The 17,362-nt window shown below is 46.4% G+C and overlaps 1 protein-coding gene and 1 long non-coding RNA gene across 3 annotated transcripts in view; one reads left to right on the top strand and one right to left on the bottom strand.

Moving 5' to 3' along the window:
* Window positions 1-3,425: 3,425 nt before the first annotated feature.
* LOC137858529 (uncharacterized) lies at window positions 3,426-5,721 on the bottom strand. Its single transcript, XR_011097801.1, has 2 exons — window positions 4,842-5,721; window positions 3,426-3,680 (listed from the first exon to the last, which is right to left on the bottom strand). It is a non-coding gene; the product is annotated as an uncharacterized lncRNA (long non-coding RNA).
* An 18-nt stretch (window positions 5,722-5,739) lies between these two features.
* ZNF804A (zinc finger protein 804A) overlaps window positions 5,740-17,362 on the top strand; it is a 151,745-nt gene continuing 140,122 nt past the window's right edge. For both annotated transcript variants that reach the window (XM_068686434.1, XM_068686435.1), the window contains exon 1: window positions 5,740-6,226. In XM_068686434.1, the coding sequence (XP_068542535.1) occupies window positions 6,065-6,226 (162 nt within the window). In that variant the 5' untranslated portion in view covers window positions 5,740-6,064. The remainder of the gene's footprint in view (window positions 6,227-17,362) is intronic.

The raw sequence follows: 17,362 nt of genomic DNA on the forward strand, positions 1-17,362 counted from the left end.
AAGAGAAATAAGCCATAAAAGTCTGTTCAGATAAGATCAGGAGGTGAAACTCTGGTGCAAAACAGTAAGTGAATGCAGACATAAGGGTCTGACTACCTCCGAACCTTGCTTCAGGTTCCCAAGTAAGCCTTGCAACGTTACTGACAAAACGTGTCATGGGCTCTAATGCCTGGGAGCCGCAGGGTAAAGATGTGCCTGTCTTAATTAGCGTAACGAACTTCACCACTGTTGAGGGGTTAAACCAAACTCATGGAGGGGTTAAACCAAGCTCATATACTGTGGTTACTACAATATTACATTACCTGCTCTTCATATGAGCCGTGGTGTAAAGGGGTACGATCTAACCTGTACGTGGCAATATGTCATACTGCATGGAATTAGAAGTATCCTTCCCTAGCGTGTACTTGATATTCTGCTGTGTTTTGGTATTGTTAGAACAAGCACCCTGTGAAAGTGAACCAATTAATGTCTGGTTTGATTTATGGTGTCTTAAAACTGGGAGGTTGTAACCATAAATATTGTAGAGGGTTTTGATTTTCAGATGATGCCAAACGTTCCCCTTCTAAAAATTAGATCTCTCTGCAATGTGTAGCATTTCTGAAATGAACACATTGCTTTGAATTTTAATTTTTATTTTATTTTCTGACTACTACAGATCACAAGTTAAAGGAAGCCATAACAGTATGTCATGTGTTGAACTCGATGAAATTTATTAAAATATTAACCACAGTTATTTTCCCGGTGGGTCTCTAATTTATATTGGCTCATTCAGGAATAATATAGTTCTACTTTCTGACCTGTCATCGGTGTTACAGTGTCACCCCAGCTCTGCTCAGCTTTTACATTGAGAAAATTATGTTGGTGAACTGAATACTAAAGAAGCAAATGGCGTTTAATGATAGAATGTGCACCAGCCATTCCAGAGATGTTTTAATATTCTTCTTTCGTGCTTTGAAATACTTCAGAAACTATTCTACTCATCCTCTCATGCCTCATTAGTGAGGCATAAACAGGAATGGACATGCACATTTCCAGGCTGGGTGTGTATACGTAGCCATGTATACCCACAAATAGGTACCTGTGTAGAGGCGGGCAGAATGAATCAAGGAATAGCGGTTCTGTTCCGAGTGCTTTTGCAGTTTGTGCTCCTGAACTTTTTGATCTCATTACCACCACCCAGTGGAAAAGATCGGTTGCAGTGCCAAGTCCTGGCCTGAATTTCGGGACTTCTTGTGGCAATTCCTGCCGCTGATGTAATCAAGCAAAGCGCAGCAAAGGTGGTTTCCTATTGACTGTGCAAGACTGCTGATCGATTCTTTGAACTCTTTTAATTCTGGAAAAAGTTGTGTGGATGTGAGCATGGGAAATAATCTCCTTCTGTTAAACAGCCACAACCCGCCTGCTATCCTAGTTCTCTAAATGTATGATTTCCCTATTTATTCATTAATTTGCTTTTATTTGCTGGGTTTTCTCTTGGTGCCTAATTTCCTTCGCATAAAAGCCTCTTGCTTCTTCAGTATCTTTGAAGTATTATGTATTTTTTAACAAAGCAAGTTTTTAACTGGTTACAATTTAAAAAAAAAAAAAAGGTAAAAAATGAAGTGTGGTCCTCATTAGTTGGCTCTCATTTCAGAAGTATGCAAGACACTGGAGGGCTGATTGATCTCTCCTTGGATATTGCTTTCTGGAATTAATGTCCTGTTGGCTTTAATATCGTGCAGGCTGTGTAATTTGTGTGCTGGATTTTTGGGGGCTTTAACTGATGCCTCTGAGGAAGCACACCCATTCTGTGGTCTTACTGCATTTGGGTTTCGATTTATGGAGAGGTATATTTTTGTCTTTATTGAGTTTTCCAGTGCTATCTGTATTGTTCCTTGCACTATTGTACTGGAATATTATGGGGTAAAACTGAGGAGTCTTTCTCCATAGCAGTCGGTCATGGATCAGTCCCAGGACTCCTCTGGTGCTGGTGACTGGCCACGTGCTCTCCATGGAGAGCTGCTCTGCCTGTGTGTATGCTGCAGGGTTTGCTTGGAGGACCCTGCTGTGTGGTTTAATGCAGAGCAAATGGCATATCTACCTCTGGATGTCAGCTTATATTGGAGTGTCTCTTTCCCCCAGTTTGCAAGCTGAAAGAGGAGGATGAAGCAGTGATGCTTGCGGTCAAACTGTGCCAGCATCCTCAATGCTCTTCAAAGTATGGTTCAAGAGGTGCGCCAGGGGATCCAGCACAGTTCACAAGCTACAGGCTTTAAGCAATTTTATTTTGAGGGAAGAAATTGGGTGGGGAAATCATTTTAGGAGCTTGCATGAGCTGTTGGGGAAACTCTGCAGCATAAACGTTAAGAAGGCAAGCCAGAGAGAGCAGCGTATTTGATTTACTAAAGACCAAAAGGTTTTTCCCTGCAGTATCCTATGGCAGACAGCGGTAGTGCTGGTAATTTGGAAGAGGAGGGTAGGAAAGATTTGGCATCTCTCAGCCATGTGAGCTTGTTCAAGGCTGGACAGGGCTGTGCGGGCATGTGAGGGGGCAATCCTCATGAGGCTGCAGCTTCCTGCAATGCTCTGCAGGAACAGCGGTGTGAAATTATGCACTTCGTGGGGCTGGTGAAGCAAAGCACAAATCTTCTACCTACTGCAGGGTTTAATAAATTTCTGTGGCTGCTTTTCAGATCAAGCAGAAGAATTAGTTTAAGCCTTTACAATCCTCTTGCTGCCACTTTTGAGGGCTGAAGGGCACAGCCCAAGAGCTCACAGCGCTCCAAGGCGCTGTTGCCTTTCCTTGGCAATGGTGGCAGCAGCTCTCCATGTGGCTCGTGCCCCAAGACAGGGAGCCCGCTGCGATGCTCTTCGCATGCGGTGAAGGATGTGCTGGGCAACGAGGCTACAGGAGCGTCCCAGTTTCCTTTTTTCTAGTTTCACCACCCCCACAGCTGATGAATGAATGCATTTGTAATGTAGCGTATCGTGTGTTTCGCCACTATAACGTGCATTACGTCGTAATGGCCTTTAAAAGGTAAACAGGATACTCCCATTTTGCCTTCTGCTTAATGAATGGGTGGAGGGCATCTAAGGAACAGGGGGAAACATGGAAGGCTAACGAGGAAAAAGAAGTGAAGGAGATCAATAGTAAGAGACAGTGAAAGTAAAGGGGGAAAAAACAGGGTAAAGAGGTGCGTCTCAGCAGATCAGTTAGAGAGAGAGATTCTTAGGATAAACTGAATCATATTGAATTCAATAAGAAGTGTGGTGGGAGCTGAATTGGGTTTCTTGTGACTTACTGCATGGATACTACTTCCTATCCTCGCTGGATATGTTTCAGCAGTGAGTGAAAGGATTTCTCAGAATATATTCACTTGGTAATACATATGCTGTGGCATGCTTTGGAGATAGTTAAACAAAAGGGGATTATTGATACTGTTGAGTATTTTTTTTCTGAATGGTGCCAGGCCTGTTTCTTGAATGATGAATGTTACAACGTGTTGAACTACAGAATATAATTGTCACAGGCAAAACCAACCAAACAACCCCCTCCCATCAAAACAGTACAATGTATGTGAATTAATGTAATTCATTCACTGGCTTCTAGTTCAGAAGTTCTCCACAAGGTCTCTCAAATCCATATCCAGTTCCTTGAGCTGATCTTTGCAGTTTTACACAGGAACTCCTTGGAGATTTTCCTGAAGAGGAAGTATCAGGTAGAATAAGAGAATGAGTAAATCAGCAGCACCACACTTGCTGTGTGGCAGAGACTTGAATGAATAGTCTCCTCAGCTCAAACCCCACGTATTTACTCAGGGGAATAGGACAGAGACAGAAGTAGGTAGGGCTGAGGGTATGTAGAACCGTGAGGTTAGGGGCTTAGGAAATTAGCAATTTATTAAGGTTTGTTTTTAAAGGGAAAAGATTTTGGAAGAAGAAGCACCTGAACATGTGTGACCACAGGGAAAACTGAAGATAGTAAAGTGTGAGAGAGGAAGCCAAAAAAAAAAAAAAAAAGTGGCCAATTAGAAAAAGTAGAAGACCTGTATTTTGCTTATTGGGTGCTCTCATTTCCCATGGCCTTGCACCCCCAGCAAGAGCATGTTAGCAGTGTCTGTGTGCCGCATGCAAGCCCTGCGAGCAGCCCTCCGGCCCTGAGCATGGGAACCCCTGGTTTCAGAAGGCAATTAAACACCTGCACTATGCAACGAGTGGTCAGTGCGGGCATTGCCAAGACGTTCAAATGTTGTGATTCTTTGAAAGGGAGAATGCACAGAGGAGGTTGGCTGTGAGGAGCTGGCCTAGCAGGAACATTATGTTCAGAAAGGTGGAAAAAATTGGTGTTTTAGTCCAGGAATGAATACGCTTTATGCCCTATTCCCAAAAAAAAGAAGCTGAATATATTTTTTTTCTTTTTGTTACTGTTCTGTCTTTTCATTACTTTATCCTACCCAAATATGGGACGTCTGTGAAAGCCTGGCTGCCCAGGGGAGCTTTTCAACTAAACCTTCCAGTTGGCAGCTTTTCCCTTGCCAGCACCATCAAAAAACCCACCACAGAAACTAATGTTATAGCTTCCAGCAACCTGGAACATGGAAGGGTCCCAACTCAGTGTTACTTACACGTACACCTGTGAGACAGGCTGGGGCTGGAATTGTACCATAAATGTGGGATGCTGGTAAACCTATCAAGTATTTATGATATTGACTCCATGCTTACACTGTACTGAGCCCGCTGATTATTTTTGGCTGTGCATGTACAAACATGCACACAAAAACAGTGGGCTATTATGTGTGCCTACCTCTTTCACCCTATTTTTGGGGGGCTGTCACAAGCAGCAGCAAATTCTGGTGCCTCACCTGTCTCGGGGCTGTCAAAACTTAGTGCTTTTGGCATTTCCAGGATCCCTTCCAAAGTACTGCAGGCTGAGAGGGATGAATGACACCTGTCAAGTCGTGCTGCTCGCCGTAGGGTGGGAAGTAGAGCAGATAGAAAAGTCTCCTCGGAGCAAGGCGCCTCCCATGATTTGTCGCTTCCTTTAGCAGGGCTACAAACTGCACAGATCCCGGTAGGAAAAGTGTCTGCCCCGCGACCCTCCGCCCTCCAAAATTTCCCGGGTGCCTTTATTTTAGAGGGAGAGCTTTGCTGGGTTGGGGACGTTTGGTTGCCAGCAGCAGCTGGTGCCTGGGGGCCGGGTTTGGAGGTTACATCGCGGCTCTGCGCTTCTTTTCTGAGGCGTCCCCTCCTGGAGCAGCGGGCTGGGGCCCCGCAGGTGCCCCCGTAGCTGTGCGGAACAAAGGGGGAGCGCCCGGCGATGGGGCCGCAAAGCAGGGCTCTCTCGGGGAGAAAAAAAGAGCAGGACCCGAGCATCTGGAACACACAAACCTTTCCCAAACCCTGCCAAAAGCGGAGGAAGGCTCCCGGCTCGCTGCCTCGCAGGCGGGGACCCTTTGTTCCTGCATCCCTCCCTCCCTCCCTCCCTCCCCGGGCGGGGGCAGCGCAGCGGGGCCGGGGCAGGAGGCGGGGGAGCGGCGGGTGCGAGCGGCTCCAGAGCCGGGCTGGGGACCCCGCCCTGAAGCGGCTGACCCGAGGTACTGGAAAAGAAATATTCAATAGGCAGAGATACGGGAACCGCGGGAGGGGTGGGGGGAGGATGGTGGGAGGGATGCTCGGCCACCCCACCCCGCCCCGACCCACGGTGGCGCATCCCCCCCAAAAAAAAAGGGATGCGGAGGGGAGCTCCCAGCCTTTACCTGCCGTGGCGGTGCGCTGCGGCCGCTGTCCCCCCCCCGGGGCTGTGTGGCCGCTGTCCCCCCCCGGCCGCCGCCGTCCCGCTGTCCCCCTGCCATTGGCTCCGTGCAGCGGAGCGGCACCGCCGCCCGCTATAATACCGCTATGCCCGCCGGAGGCGGCACCGCACACGGCTCCGCCGAAGCCACGGCGATGCCGCCGCTCCTCCTCCTCCTCCTCTTCCTCCGCCACCACCTCCTCCTCCTCCTCCTCCTCCTCCTCCCCCGCCAGGCGCCGCGCCGGGTGTAGAGGCGAGCCGGGCTGTGCCGAGCCGTGCCGGGCTGTGCCGCGCATGCCGGGGGGCTCCCGAGCGGGCCCCCAGTGCCCGGGGAGCCCCGGCCCCATGGAGTGCTACTACATCGTCATCAGCTCGGCGCACCTCAGCAACGGGCACTTTCGCAACATCAAGGGAGTTTTCCGAGGCCCCCTCAGCAAGAACGGGGACAAAACTCTGGTAATGGCTTCTCCTGCCTCCCCCCCAGCCCCTACCCCCCCCCCCCCCCCAGCCTCTCCTCGCTCTCCTTCTCCTCGCAGCGGCGGCTCCGGCGAAATGGAAATTGCTGCGTGTGCGTTAGCGCCTGGTGCAGGGAGCTGGAGCCCTGGCTGGGCTTTTCTTTTTAATCTTATTTAATATTTCTGTACGCAAATGGGCGTGCGGCGGGGCCGGGGCTGAGCGCTCCGCTCCCCCGGGGGGGGGTTCCGCGGGTGCTGCTCCCCCCTGCGAGCCTCCGGGGCTCCCCTTTGCGGGGCCGAGCATCTGCAGCCCGGCCCTAGAAACGCTGGGAATGGGCGCCCCGACCTGGGCGGGGGGTTACAGCCCCCGGCGTGGAGTCCAGGAGGGGCTGGGGGCATCCCTCGGCCACCCAGAGCCGGAGAGGGTCTCCAGGGGGCTGCCAGCTCCCCGGTGCCCCGCTGTGCGCGGCGAGGCGAGCGGCAGCCGAAACTTGCACGCTTACTTGGGCAGGAGGATTCGCTTGCTCGCAGGCAGCTGCAGGAACGAGAGGCGTTTGTGCTGGCTGGTTGGTTGGCTGGCTGCTCGGTGGGCTGCCGAGTGGTTTTTTCAAACAACCCCTGGGTTTGGATGGAGTTGATCAGCTCTGACAACCCGGCTCGGTAACTCTGTGAAGTCCACGCGGATGCTCGAGCATCCTGGCTCCGTGCGTGCCCGGCTGGCCTCGCACCTGCGGGCTTTGCTGCCTCGCAGCCGGTACCCGAGCTGGACGGGGCAAGTATTGAAGGCCTCAGCCCCACGCTGCCCGAGCCCTGCTGCCCAGCAAGGTGCTAGCATGGCCGAGCAGGGCGGGCAGGGGTCCGCAGCGTGGTGTGGGGCTGAGCCACGCTGCCCACCGCTCCCTGCCCCGCTCCTAAACCCCCCTCGCAGGGGATGGAGCTGGGCTCGCTCCCTCCCTGCTTCTTCCCTCGAATGCACGACCTGTGTCGACGGGGAATTTACTGAAGTGCTTAACGTTTTGCTAGAGTTGGCAAGCTTGCAATTTCTTCCTAAATAAAGAGATTAAAGCAAGGCTGAGCCAAGTCGTAAAAATAGTAACTACTACGAGAGAATCGGAGGCAGATTTTTGGACCGTTTCAAGTGTAAAGTTCCTGCTTTCATGCTGTAAATCTTACAGCAGTTCTCTTTGCTGTGGATTCCGCACATTTCTCTGTGAGGAAGTACATTCTCGGAATTTTAAACAAATATTTGTAGCATCCATGAGATGGCAATATGTGTGTAATATCTCCCTGTTACAGTTGCAAAACCCGGTATGCTTAGAGGAATTGCACAATACATTGTCTTCTTTCAACAAGACAATTTCAGTCGAGGGGCTGGCAAGGCTGAGAGTGCTCTGGTGTAACTTTGGGACTGTGTATCATCCGGCAGCTCCTTGTGGGTCCTGTTTCTGTAGTGTTTTGTTCTTGTTTTGTAATTATTTTTTTTCTTGGTATCAGGAAACAGTCCAGATTTGTATGTTTTGGTGCAAACACTAGTGATCAAAGTAAGGCTGGTGTTATCTTGAACTTCAAATGAGCATATTGCATAGGCTTTGAAACACCCTGGAAAGAAATCTAACTCAACCCTGCTTTGCCGTGAGGGAGAATAGATGTTTGTGGGGGAATAGATGGCACTGCTCATGGCTTGGCTGTTAGAAACCTTGCCTTTAAAGCTTGTGCTGTGGGCAGCAAGCTGTGTAACTGGCGAAGTTCTGGAAGGGGAGGGCTCTTGGCACCTGCTCCATTGACAGCATAACGGAGTCCCTGGCTGTAAGATAAAGGGTCTGTATGCAGACACCAGGGTTTATTTGTGTTTGGGGGATTTCTAATATCAAGTAGGTAAAAAGGCTGAGTTGCAACGTGGCGTGGTTTGATAGCTCAAACTAACAGCTCTGAGGTACCCAAGTAGGTTTCAGACAGCTGCTATTGGGAAACCAAACATTAGATCTTTTCAGAGGTTTTCCACCTTACAAAGAATAAAACCTTTATTAATACAAAGTAGAGCATGTTTTTGGAAGTTCTGGTAGGAATGCAGCCCTTTTAATGGGCTCTTGGTATCTTCCATCCTAGAGTAAGCTTAGGAGAACCACCGATTTGTAAATCTAAACACCAGAAATATTTCAGACCAGCTCTGACTTGGGCACATCTCCCCAGTTTGTTTTGTCTGTATTCATCTGTGCTCCTAATCCACGCTTTCTGAAAATCCCCGCTCCCTCATAAGCTGGGGAGAACCTGAAGACAGCCTCTGTTCACACACCATGGAACTGCCTCGGTGCAAAACCTGGCAGATGTGTTTAGCTTTGCTCTTTCTGAAGAGCTCTGACACTGTACTTTGGAAAGTAACAACGCTCTGTGTGCTCTGTGAGTTTCGTAGCAGGTAGGAAAGTGCTGCTCCTAGTCAGCTGATGAAGTTGGGTTTTCTGTTTGTTCCCCCCCCACTAGCTACTGCCCTGAAATTTTGACATCATCTGTGCTTTTGCATCACCAAAACACCCTGACAAAGTTGAATCCAGATAGTTTCTGGTTTTGAGATGGTTTAATGTTAGCCTGTCTGCAAAATCAGAGCTCAGAGTTCTTGAGGGAGGAAAGTCCTTGGGGCTCCTGCCTACTGTCCTGCTCTGCAGTGGTCGGGGATTCACCTGGACCTGCTTTGTTCTGCCCTGCTCTCGATGAGAGGACACTGAGAAGTACTTTTCCTGATTGTTTGTCCCTGCAGGTGATCCTTGTGTGCTTGTCCTTTGGCTGTGTTCTGTTTCACACAGATTTAAAGTCATTTAAAGCTTTAAAAAGTTTTGGTTCAAAGCTTCCATAAGGTAACAGGAAGAAAGAGCTACAAGCCCCTGCTCCCCAGGTAGGGAACATGAAGCACAAAGCTTTGTGCTTTCTATTTTGGTTTAAGAAAAAAAAAAAAGAGGAAAAGAGAAAGGGGTGGGGGGAGAGTGAAACTCTGCACAGATTTCCCATTAATGACCCTGAGAGCCCTGGTCCTTTGGTCGGGCAGAGAAGCAGGAGCCAGCACCCTTCTGCCCAAGCCTTAGTGAGGGGGAGGGGGCTGAGAGAGGCACAACTTCCCTACGGAGGTGGGGAATGTGGAGAACAATCTTCACTGTTCTCAATGGAGAAGATCGGAGGGCTGCTTTTTGGTAAAAAGGGCAGAACAGCAGTGCTTCTAGTGCCTTATTGACAGGCACGTCCTTTCCCGAATCCTTGCCTAGCTGTAGTGCAGGTATCTGAGGCAGGGCTGTTCAGGAGATGGAGAGGAGTGGGTGAGGGATGGAGTTACAAAGTTACAAAGAAGGGGAAGGCCACGGCTCTGTCAGTCGAGAAGGCACGGAGGGAAAAGCTGCGCATGGAGGGAAGGCACGAGAAGGAACAAATCAGAGTGGATTTAGGCAGTCTGAGGAAAACGGGCTGCTGTGAGAAGCACTTCTTTTTATTAAATAAGAAAAAAACACTTGTGAATGAGCCTTGAGTGAGATGGTGGGCCAAAAGGAGGGAATGCACATCTCTGTATGGTCCTGGCTGGCTGGTGGTACAGCTTTGCCATGTGTGTGCTCCCTAATGGGCCTGCATAACCGCTCGGTGTGCGAGGGCACACTTACTCCCTTACAATTGCTCCGTACCAGGAAAATAAACAGCAATTACCCATTGACGTGAAAGATGCTCAACAGATGTGGAAGAGCAGCATCCAAACTTACAAAATTTCTTCAGAAAATGTGGGAGTTTCATTAAATGGAAGCGGTGGTATCTGGGCTCTTGAATAAGGCTTTATTTTCCCCATGGCAGCATCTGCTATCTGAAACAGTCTTCAGATAGGTGCAATCTCATAATGATAGCTAATCTGCCACTGGAGTACTCGGTGGTGTATCAGCTCCCGAGGAAAGATGCCGTGGTTGGTTTTGTTGGTCTGCACAAACAGATCGCTCTGTCTGTCGCGTGGCAGACGTGTTTTGAGGAAGAAACTTGCGACTTATGATGCAAGTTAGTAAAATGCAACAAAGAGCTCTGATGCTCTTCCTGTGTATTTATGTAATAATGCTCATGCCTTGGCGTTTCAGCAGTGAGTGCAGGCCTGATTGCTTGGCCATTTATTGTCGGGCTTCACACTCAGGGACTTTGAAGCTTTTCCCAAGTCTCCTTTTCTTAGCAGTAGCCGTTTATATACCTTGCCACTTGCTACAGCTCTTCCTTTTGTCCATGGATCTCCTAAAGTTTTCATACGTGTAGCGCGTGCTGCTTTATGCCTTGTGTTACAGAGGTCAAATGACACTGGTCTTTCATTGTAATTCATCTTCCTCGCTGTGGTGCTGTGTTGCAGTTTATAATCTCAAAAAGTATTGAAACTTGTGTGAAAGAATAGCTCTCTGGAGGGAGAAATCGGTTGTTTGGAGTCACAGCCACGGGTGATTTGCTAAATCTTTAAAACGTCTTTCAGAATATAAACCAAAAGATAGGTTTACGGTGATGGAGAACTGGCCACAGAGGGCTTGTTCAGGATTTTTAATTGGACATTTTCTCTAATGGCGATCAGAAGTAAGGCCCTACTATTGCCCAAAGGGGTCTGTGAAAGAGTTAGACCTTTGGATGGTTTCAGTGGCTTCTGTAAGTCCAGTTTTAAGTCAGTCTAATTGATGCTGATAGAAAGGGGGTAAGATAAAAACTTTCCTGTTGAGCACATAGTCCAGGAGCTGGAGTTTCAAATGGATTAAACACAGAAATCCATTATGATGTATGGCAGTAACGTGCTTGTCCACTCTCTGTGTCTGTCTGCATGTGCATACATGTGTACACATTTTGGTTATAAAGATGTACACTGGCTTATAAAGATGTAAACAGATTGTACACAATATATATATTTAAGTTCTAGGCTTTAGTTATGCTTTTATAAAAACTCGATGGAGTTCAGGAATCGATTACACTGGTGTATTCTGAAAATGCCATCTGTTGTTCAGGCTGTCTGTTGTCTTTCTTTTACATTTTGTGGAATACTGATGTATTTCCAGATCCACTAAAGTAAACATGTGGTGGTGGACATAAAGATATGTTTTATGAGAATGTATATATTTATATGTATCTGGAGAGAGCTCCCGTACCATGAACAGTAAGTACCTGAGTAACTGCAAAGACAGGAGCTGGAGGTGGAGCAGTAGCTGGCTGGGGCACTGTACAGCCAACCCTTCGATGTGGGTTTGCATCCTCCTCATCTGAAAGGGAGCATTTTGAACTGAACCTCATGTAAATGGGTGTTTGTATACAGCAGTTGTGAGCAGGCAGTGGTACCAAATGCAGCGTGCATCTACAGGTGGAAGTAACAGTAAAATTGTGTCTTTATTCTACTTCTTGCATTAATTTGTGTGAAGGCAAGTGACTCCTCACATTGTTTAAGGCTGTGGGTAAGAGCACTGGTTCTGAGCATCATCAACAGGATCGGTTCAGCCAGTTGAGTGAACAGGAGGCTATTATAACTTAAGTGCTCCTCTAAAGCAACTTGGAGAGGTCACAAGTCTCGTGCAGTGAGTATAAAATACTCTTGCTATTCTTGTTTTACTGTTTTCAAACCCAAGGTTGGTTTGTATGAACAGTATTCAAAGTAGAGGAAGGTGCTGACCTGCAGCAGTTGCTCTTGCCGTGAGTCGTTCTGCTTTTTTTTTTTTTTAAGTGCAGTGTGTGCTCTGCACTGTCATCTACATCAGACTCTGTACAGGTGCAGGGTCTGGTCCAAAAAGTAGTAGGAGCTGGTGTCTGATGTGTAGCAGATCTAAACTGAGACTGTGTCTGATTCAAACAGAGAGTTACGACTGAGCTTTTGTACTGTAAAAGCTTATTAAATGCATGGTAAACTTCAAACACATCGGTATGCTGTGGAATGTAATTAGCCTATTACCATGGTTAAATTAGTACACTTGTTCAGATTTTTTTTTTGTTTCCAGATCAAGGCCTTAAAGAATAAGTCTGAGGAGGGCCTTTGCCTTGAATATTTTCTGATGCAAATGTCCGTAGTGATCTTGCAGCTCAGAGACACAGAATATTAATTTTAACATGCTGCTCAAATACGCTGAGTGGAAAACAGCAACTTGGTTCCTCTGTATTCAAAACCACGCGTATTTTTGGATTCGTTAGGCTTCTGAAACTGTCCTCTTGAACTTTTTCAACGTGCAGGTTGCAACTCTGAAAGTCTCACCTCTTCTGTGGGTGGGGGAAACAGACTGCTCTGCTGACTTTGCTGCCAAGAGGGATTCACCGCTGAAAAAAATGCTTACAGTGAGGAGCAGATCTGGAGGACACCGAAATCAAAAGTAGTCCTAGTTTAGCACAGTGGGTTTTCGAGCAGGGCTTTTGACCAAGTGTCTGCAAGGTCTTGGATGCCCCTACCTGGTGACAATTAAAATAATTCCTTTTCTGCATGGCACTTAGGCACAGCAGCAGGAACAAGGAGCACCTGCAGAAACCAGTGCTGTTGAATAAGATGCATCTTGGGATACAGGAATGGGCTGGATAACCCCACAAAACCAATCCACAGTATTTTCTATTATGTAATATCTTAATACAGTTAATGAGGATGGCAGCCTTCGTTATCGCAGACTCTTCAACATACCCTGGTGGCAAAAGAAACTGAGCTGCTTTTTTTTTTTTTCTTGTTTCTTTTTTTTTTTTTTTTCCCCCTCAGTTATTATTCAAATGTGCGCATGGGAGAGGCATCGAGCCTTCCTAGCTTGGCTGTATTGGGCCAATTGCTGTGAACAAGCACTAGTCAGACCCTTTTATTTTTCCTCACAGTTTTGGAGAGAGAACAAATGCTCTTCCTCCAGCATCCTTGAGAGATGGTTATATGATGAGCTGTGGCATGATGTTGTTTAAAAAAAAAAAACACAGAGTAAACAAAACAACATTTACTCACAAGGAGGCACAATATTTGTCATGTTTAACCTTGTTTTTCCAGTACAGATAAGAAACTGCCTGGAGGCATGAGGGAGCTGGAATTGTAAACTCCTACTGTAATTAATTTATTTTGTTAAAATGTATTTGCAGTTCCCTTCCTCCAAGGACTGGCTGTGGCAGGGGCATGGGCTGGGCAGAAGGTTTCTTTTTGCCCTTGGCAGAGAATGGTTTTTCCAAGAATCCGAATTGTGTGTGGACATGAATTCCCATGCAACCCTGTTTGTAAATGAGTTCAGAGAGCAAATTTCCAAATATTTTCAAGATGGGAATGCGGGTTCCAACCCCATGGTGGTAGCTATACAGAGAGCTGTCAGAAAGGAAATGCCATTTTTTCTCCCACTGCTGTAGGAGCAAATCCTCAAATAAGGCCTGGGGGGCAACACTGGATCCCCAGCCTGGCATTGCCGTCCTGACAACAACCGGGGGGTTCACTTCAGATTCTTAAAAAAAATGCCTTGGAAAATGGTTAGATTTAGCTTGAGGAACCAGGAGAGATTTTTTTTTTTTTTTTTAGTCTCATCAGTATTCTCAGTTTGTACAAAAGACTTAGGAACATAATTTGGACTGGTCAGGCTTTTTGTCTGACCATGCTCATTTGCATTTCTTTAAAATGACTTTTTTTTTTTTTTTCTGTGATATTTTTAGAGACTCTCCATTCCACAAATAGCAACCGATCAGGCTCTGGGGCCCAGCCCAGCTCCAATATTGAAGTTGTACATTTCCCACATCTCACATTTAGCCACTTTACTTATGTTGGTCAGGTCTTGGCCAGATCTTCCTCTTAAAACTTTTTTATTGCAAAATGTCTGGTAGAATTTCTCTTCACCTATTAGAGATAAGTTTCCTGGAACAGGAAAGCTGCCTCCCTTCCAGCTTACTGATAACATCCTTCCACAGCTAATATGAATCAATGCATCTGAGACTATAATTTAAAAAATAATTATAATAAAATTCTTTTACTGTGTGTAGGTGTCCATAAAGTTATAGTAAATACACTTATAAATGGATTTACACTGTGGAATGTAATTGCTCTTTTAGGGTATCTGTTTAAATAGCTGCAGATCCCAAGTATTTAATTTCTGCTGAGAGTGCCTGCAACAGGAGGCCCCAGCACCCATTAGCGGATAGCACGGCTGCTTCAGAAAGTGGAGTTTCATAAAATGTCTGGAGATAAAAATGTGGGGACAACCCTTGGTCTGTGTGGAGTTTTGATGTATAGAGAGGGTTGGCCAAGCAGTCAGTGAAAACCACCTGAGCCTACTTCTTTAAAGCCAAAAGCTTTTACTTTTTTACTGTGCTTTTACTCACAGCACAGTACACTAGACCATAGCGTCCAATAATTTATTTTTATTTTTTTACAAAATACTGTATTTTTACCAAATGTTCTTTATTTTAAAAAAAAAGAAAAAAGTTTCAGTTTGCTTAAAAGTGAGACTTAATGTAATTACAGGAAGAACATTATGTTCTTCTACATGAGCAGTAAACAACTTTAAATGAATCAAACAGATTTTTGATAGACACTGCACTTTGAAGAGCCTTTCACGCAGCTTATTCTTTCTTAAAAATGTAGTTGATGTTTTAGAATATTCTCGGGTTAAGAGAATACTCTGATGAATAGATTTGGATTTTGCTGGTTCTTTGCATTGAATTTTCTAATAGTGATACTGATTTTCTGATAGTGAATTTTGAGGGGGAAAAATCATTCAGCAGGGAGAAAAATGAGGATAATATTTGCTTGCCCTTCCACTGTGCAAATGAGCCTCTAAATCATCTGGCAGCTGTGTGTTTGGCAAATAAGTGAACCAGGAGGTAGAATTAAGGACTAGAAAGAGATTAAAAGAGTTTTAAAGGAATACTTCTGGAGGTTTACGGAGCTGTAATACTTGTGGCCTGGTGAGCAGAGAGCTTGCTACCAACAGGATGCCAGAAGTCCCTGAGCTTCTTTATGAAACACCTGTGAGTGCTCGTGGGGACGGAGGTGTCAAGGCACCAGAACTGGAAGAAGTCTGCCGAAATGTGGTGGTAGCTGTAGCTACAGGCTGCCCAGGGTGGACCTGCAGAGCAGAGGTTTTCGGTGCACTTGTGGTGGAGGGGAAACCACAATGAGGTATGGGAAGGTAACACAAACACCCAAGCTGTTTGCTACAGAGAAAAGGAGAAGTTACCAAGGACAGCAAACAAATTACGTTAGTTGATGATGAGATGAAATCAGCCACGGAGAGTACCTGTAGCTCAGTGGCAAAGTTTTGCGTATCCCTTCCAGCATGTTTGTCGTGCCAGTGGTAGCAGCTGCTCTGTTCCTTGAGGAGCTTGAGAGATTTGGGGTGTTCTGCTAAGGCAGATGCCTCTCAGAGTTGTGTGGTGGGAGGCAGTGGGCACGTGTGGGAACACTGGAAGTTGTGATTGGAAGTTGTGAGTACACAGGGAGAGAAAAATTACCCTGAGGGTGGTCAAACTGCAGAGAGGCTGTGGGATTTCCATCCCTGGGGGTGCTCAAAGCTTGACTGAGCAGCCCTAATCTGCTTAGCTGTGCTTTAAGGACAGCATGGGACTGAACACCCCTCCCAGCCTTGGTCATGGTATCAGTCTGCGTTCAGTCTGTAGCAGAGTGGCTTTTCATTCATTCTGCTGTAAGGAGGTTCCCTGGGGAGCTGGGCATGTCACCGTCACGTTCTGCTCACAGCTTTTTGGGATCACTGGGCACACTCATCTCCCCTCATCCCAGATGACGGGTAGCTGACAGGAGTGACATCTCCAGCTTTCTCTGGGGACCTCCTAAGCGATCAGAGGTCCAAAATGTAGTGCTTGTTTTAGCTCTGAGAAATAAATCAAATGCAACTGTTCAATCTACTGATGATTTCTTTTTAGGCATTCCTGAGCTGAGTCATGCAATTCATAGCCAGTGACCCAATTTATAATTAAGAAAGATGATGGACTCGGAACTCTTCCAAACTAATTCATATTTAATTTCCCCCCCTGCAAATCATCTGAGTTATCAGCAGTATTTTATTGATTACACTTTTTCATATTAAAAAATGCTGGCGAGTATAATCTTAATTTGGAAAGGCTTTTAAAAGGCACCCACGAGGATTACCGATAAAGGAGTTGATTTGTTTCCAGTAGAACAGCATTGTGCAGAGGCAAGATAGATCAAACTGAGCATTTTGTATTGTATGCTGATTGTCTGGCACTGACAGAGATGAGGAAATCCACGATCAGTCATCCAGAGATACTCTTCATGGGCAGATGCCTTCAGTGTGTCGGCAAAGAAGTCTGGGAAGCAGTGACCTGTGCTGATCCTCGTATGCTTTCCAAGTCCTACAACAGAAAGTATTCTTCTCCAGTGGCTTTTAAAGAGGGGAGGGGAGGCTTTGTGTGCTTTTGAAGTAGGAAGCATAAAGAAGTTTTAAGGTCTGCACTCTATTCCTTTATCTATTGATCCTACATGTATTCTTCTCCCAATATAGGTCAGTCTGCTAGGCGGGTGTTGGGGTCTAGGACAGCATTAGGAACGTTCCTCTGCTGACCCTTTTGCTAGCGTGCAGTAACCAGGTGCAGTTTTTCCTGTCTTACTGGAGATGCAGATTGTGGCAGAGGAAAAATTAAGGAAAAAGCCATAAAGCTTCCGCTCTTCAGCCCACGGAGCTGTCGCACTGAGGGATGGATAGTGTGTGCTTCCATGGTTTGAGTATCTCCAGGAAATTGGCCGGGTATTTTGCACCCCCTCAGACAGTGGGAATGGGGTGGTTGTGGGTTGTCTTTATTTTATATTCATATTTACATGTATGAAATACATATATATAAATTTGTTTTCTCTATATTCAGGCCTCTTCTTTAACACAGCGATGCAGCATCATACTAACTTCTTGTAGTCCAGGATTTACTCAAAGTAAATAATGATTCTGAGGGAAAGACAGTGCCAAAGCACAGCTTCTCCCTATTTGCAAGTGGCAATCTCTTTTCTGTAAGAAGGAGCTGTTTAATACAAACAGACAGCTTCCAATTCATTCGATGGGAGAAGAGCAGCTTTGAAGTCCCCATAGAGCAAGTCTGTCTACGTGAAGACTGTTTATTCTTCCCTACCCCCATCACAAATAGCAGAAGTTTTGAGCTTACTTTGAAGTTTTTGGCCACTGCAGGCTGGGTAAATGAACGTTGGATT

Source organism: Anas acuta, chromosome 6 (genome assembly GCF_963932015.1).
Source record: "Anas acuta chromosome 6, bAnaAcu1.1, whole genome shotgun sequence".
NCBI lineage: Eukaryota > Metazoa > Chordata > Aves > Anseriformes > Anatidae > Anas > Anas acuta.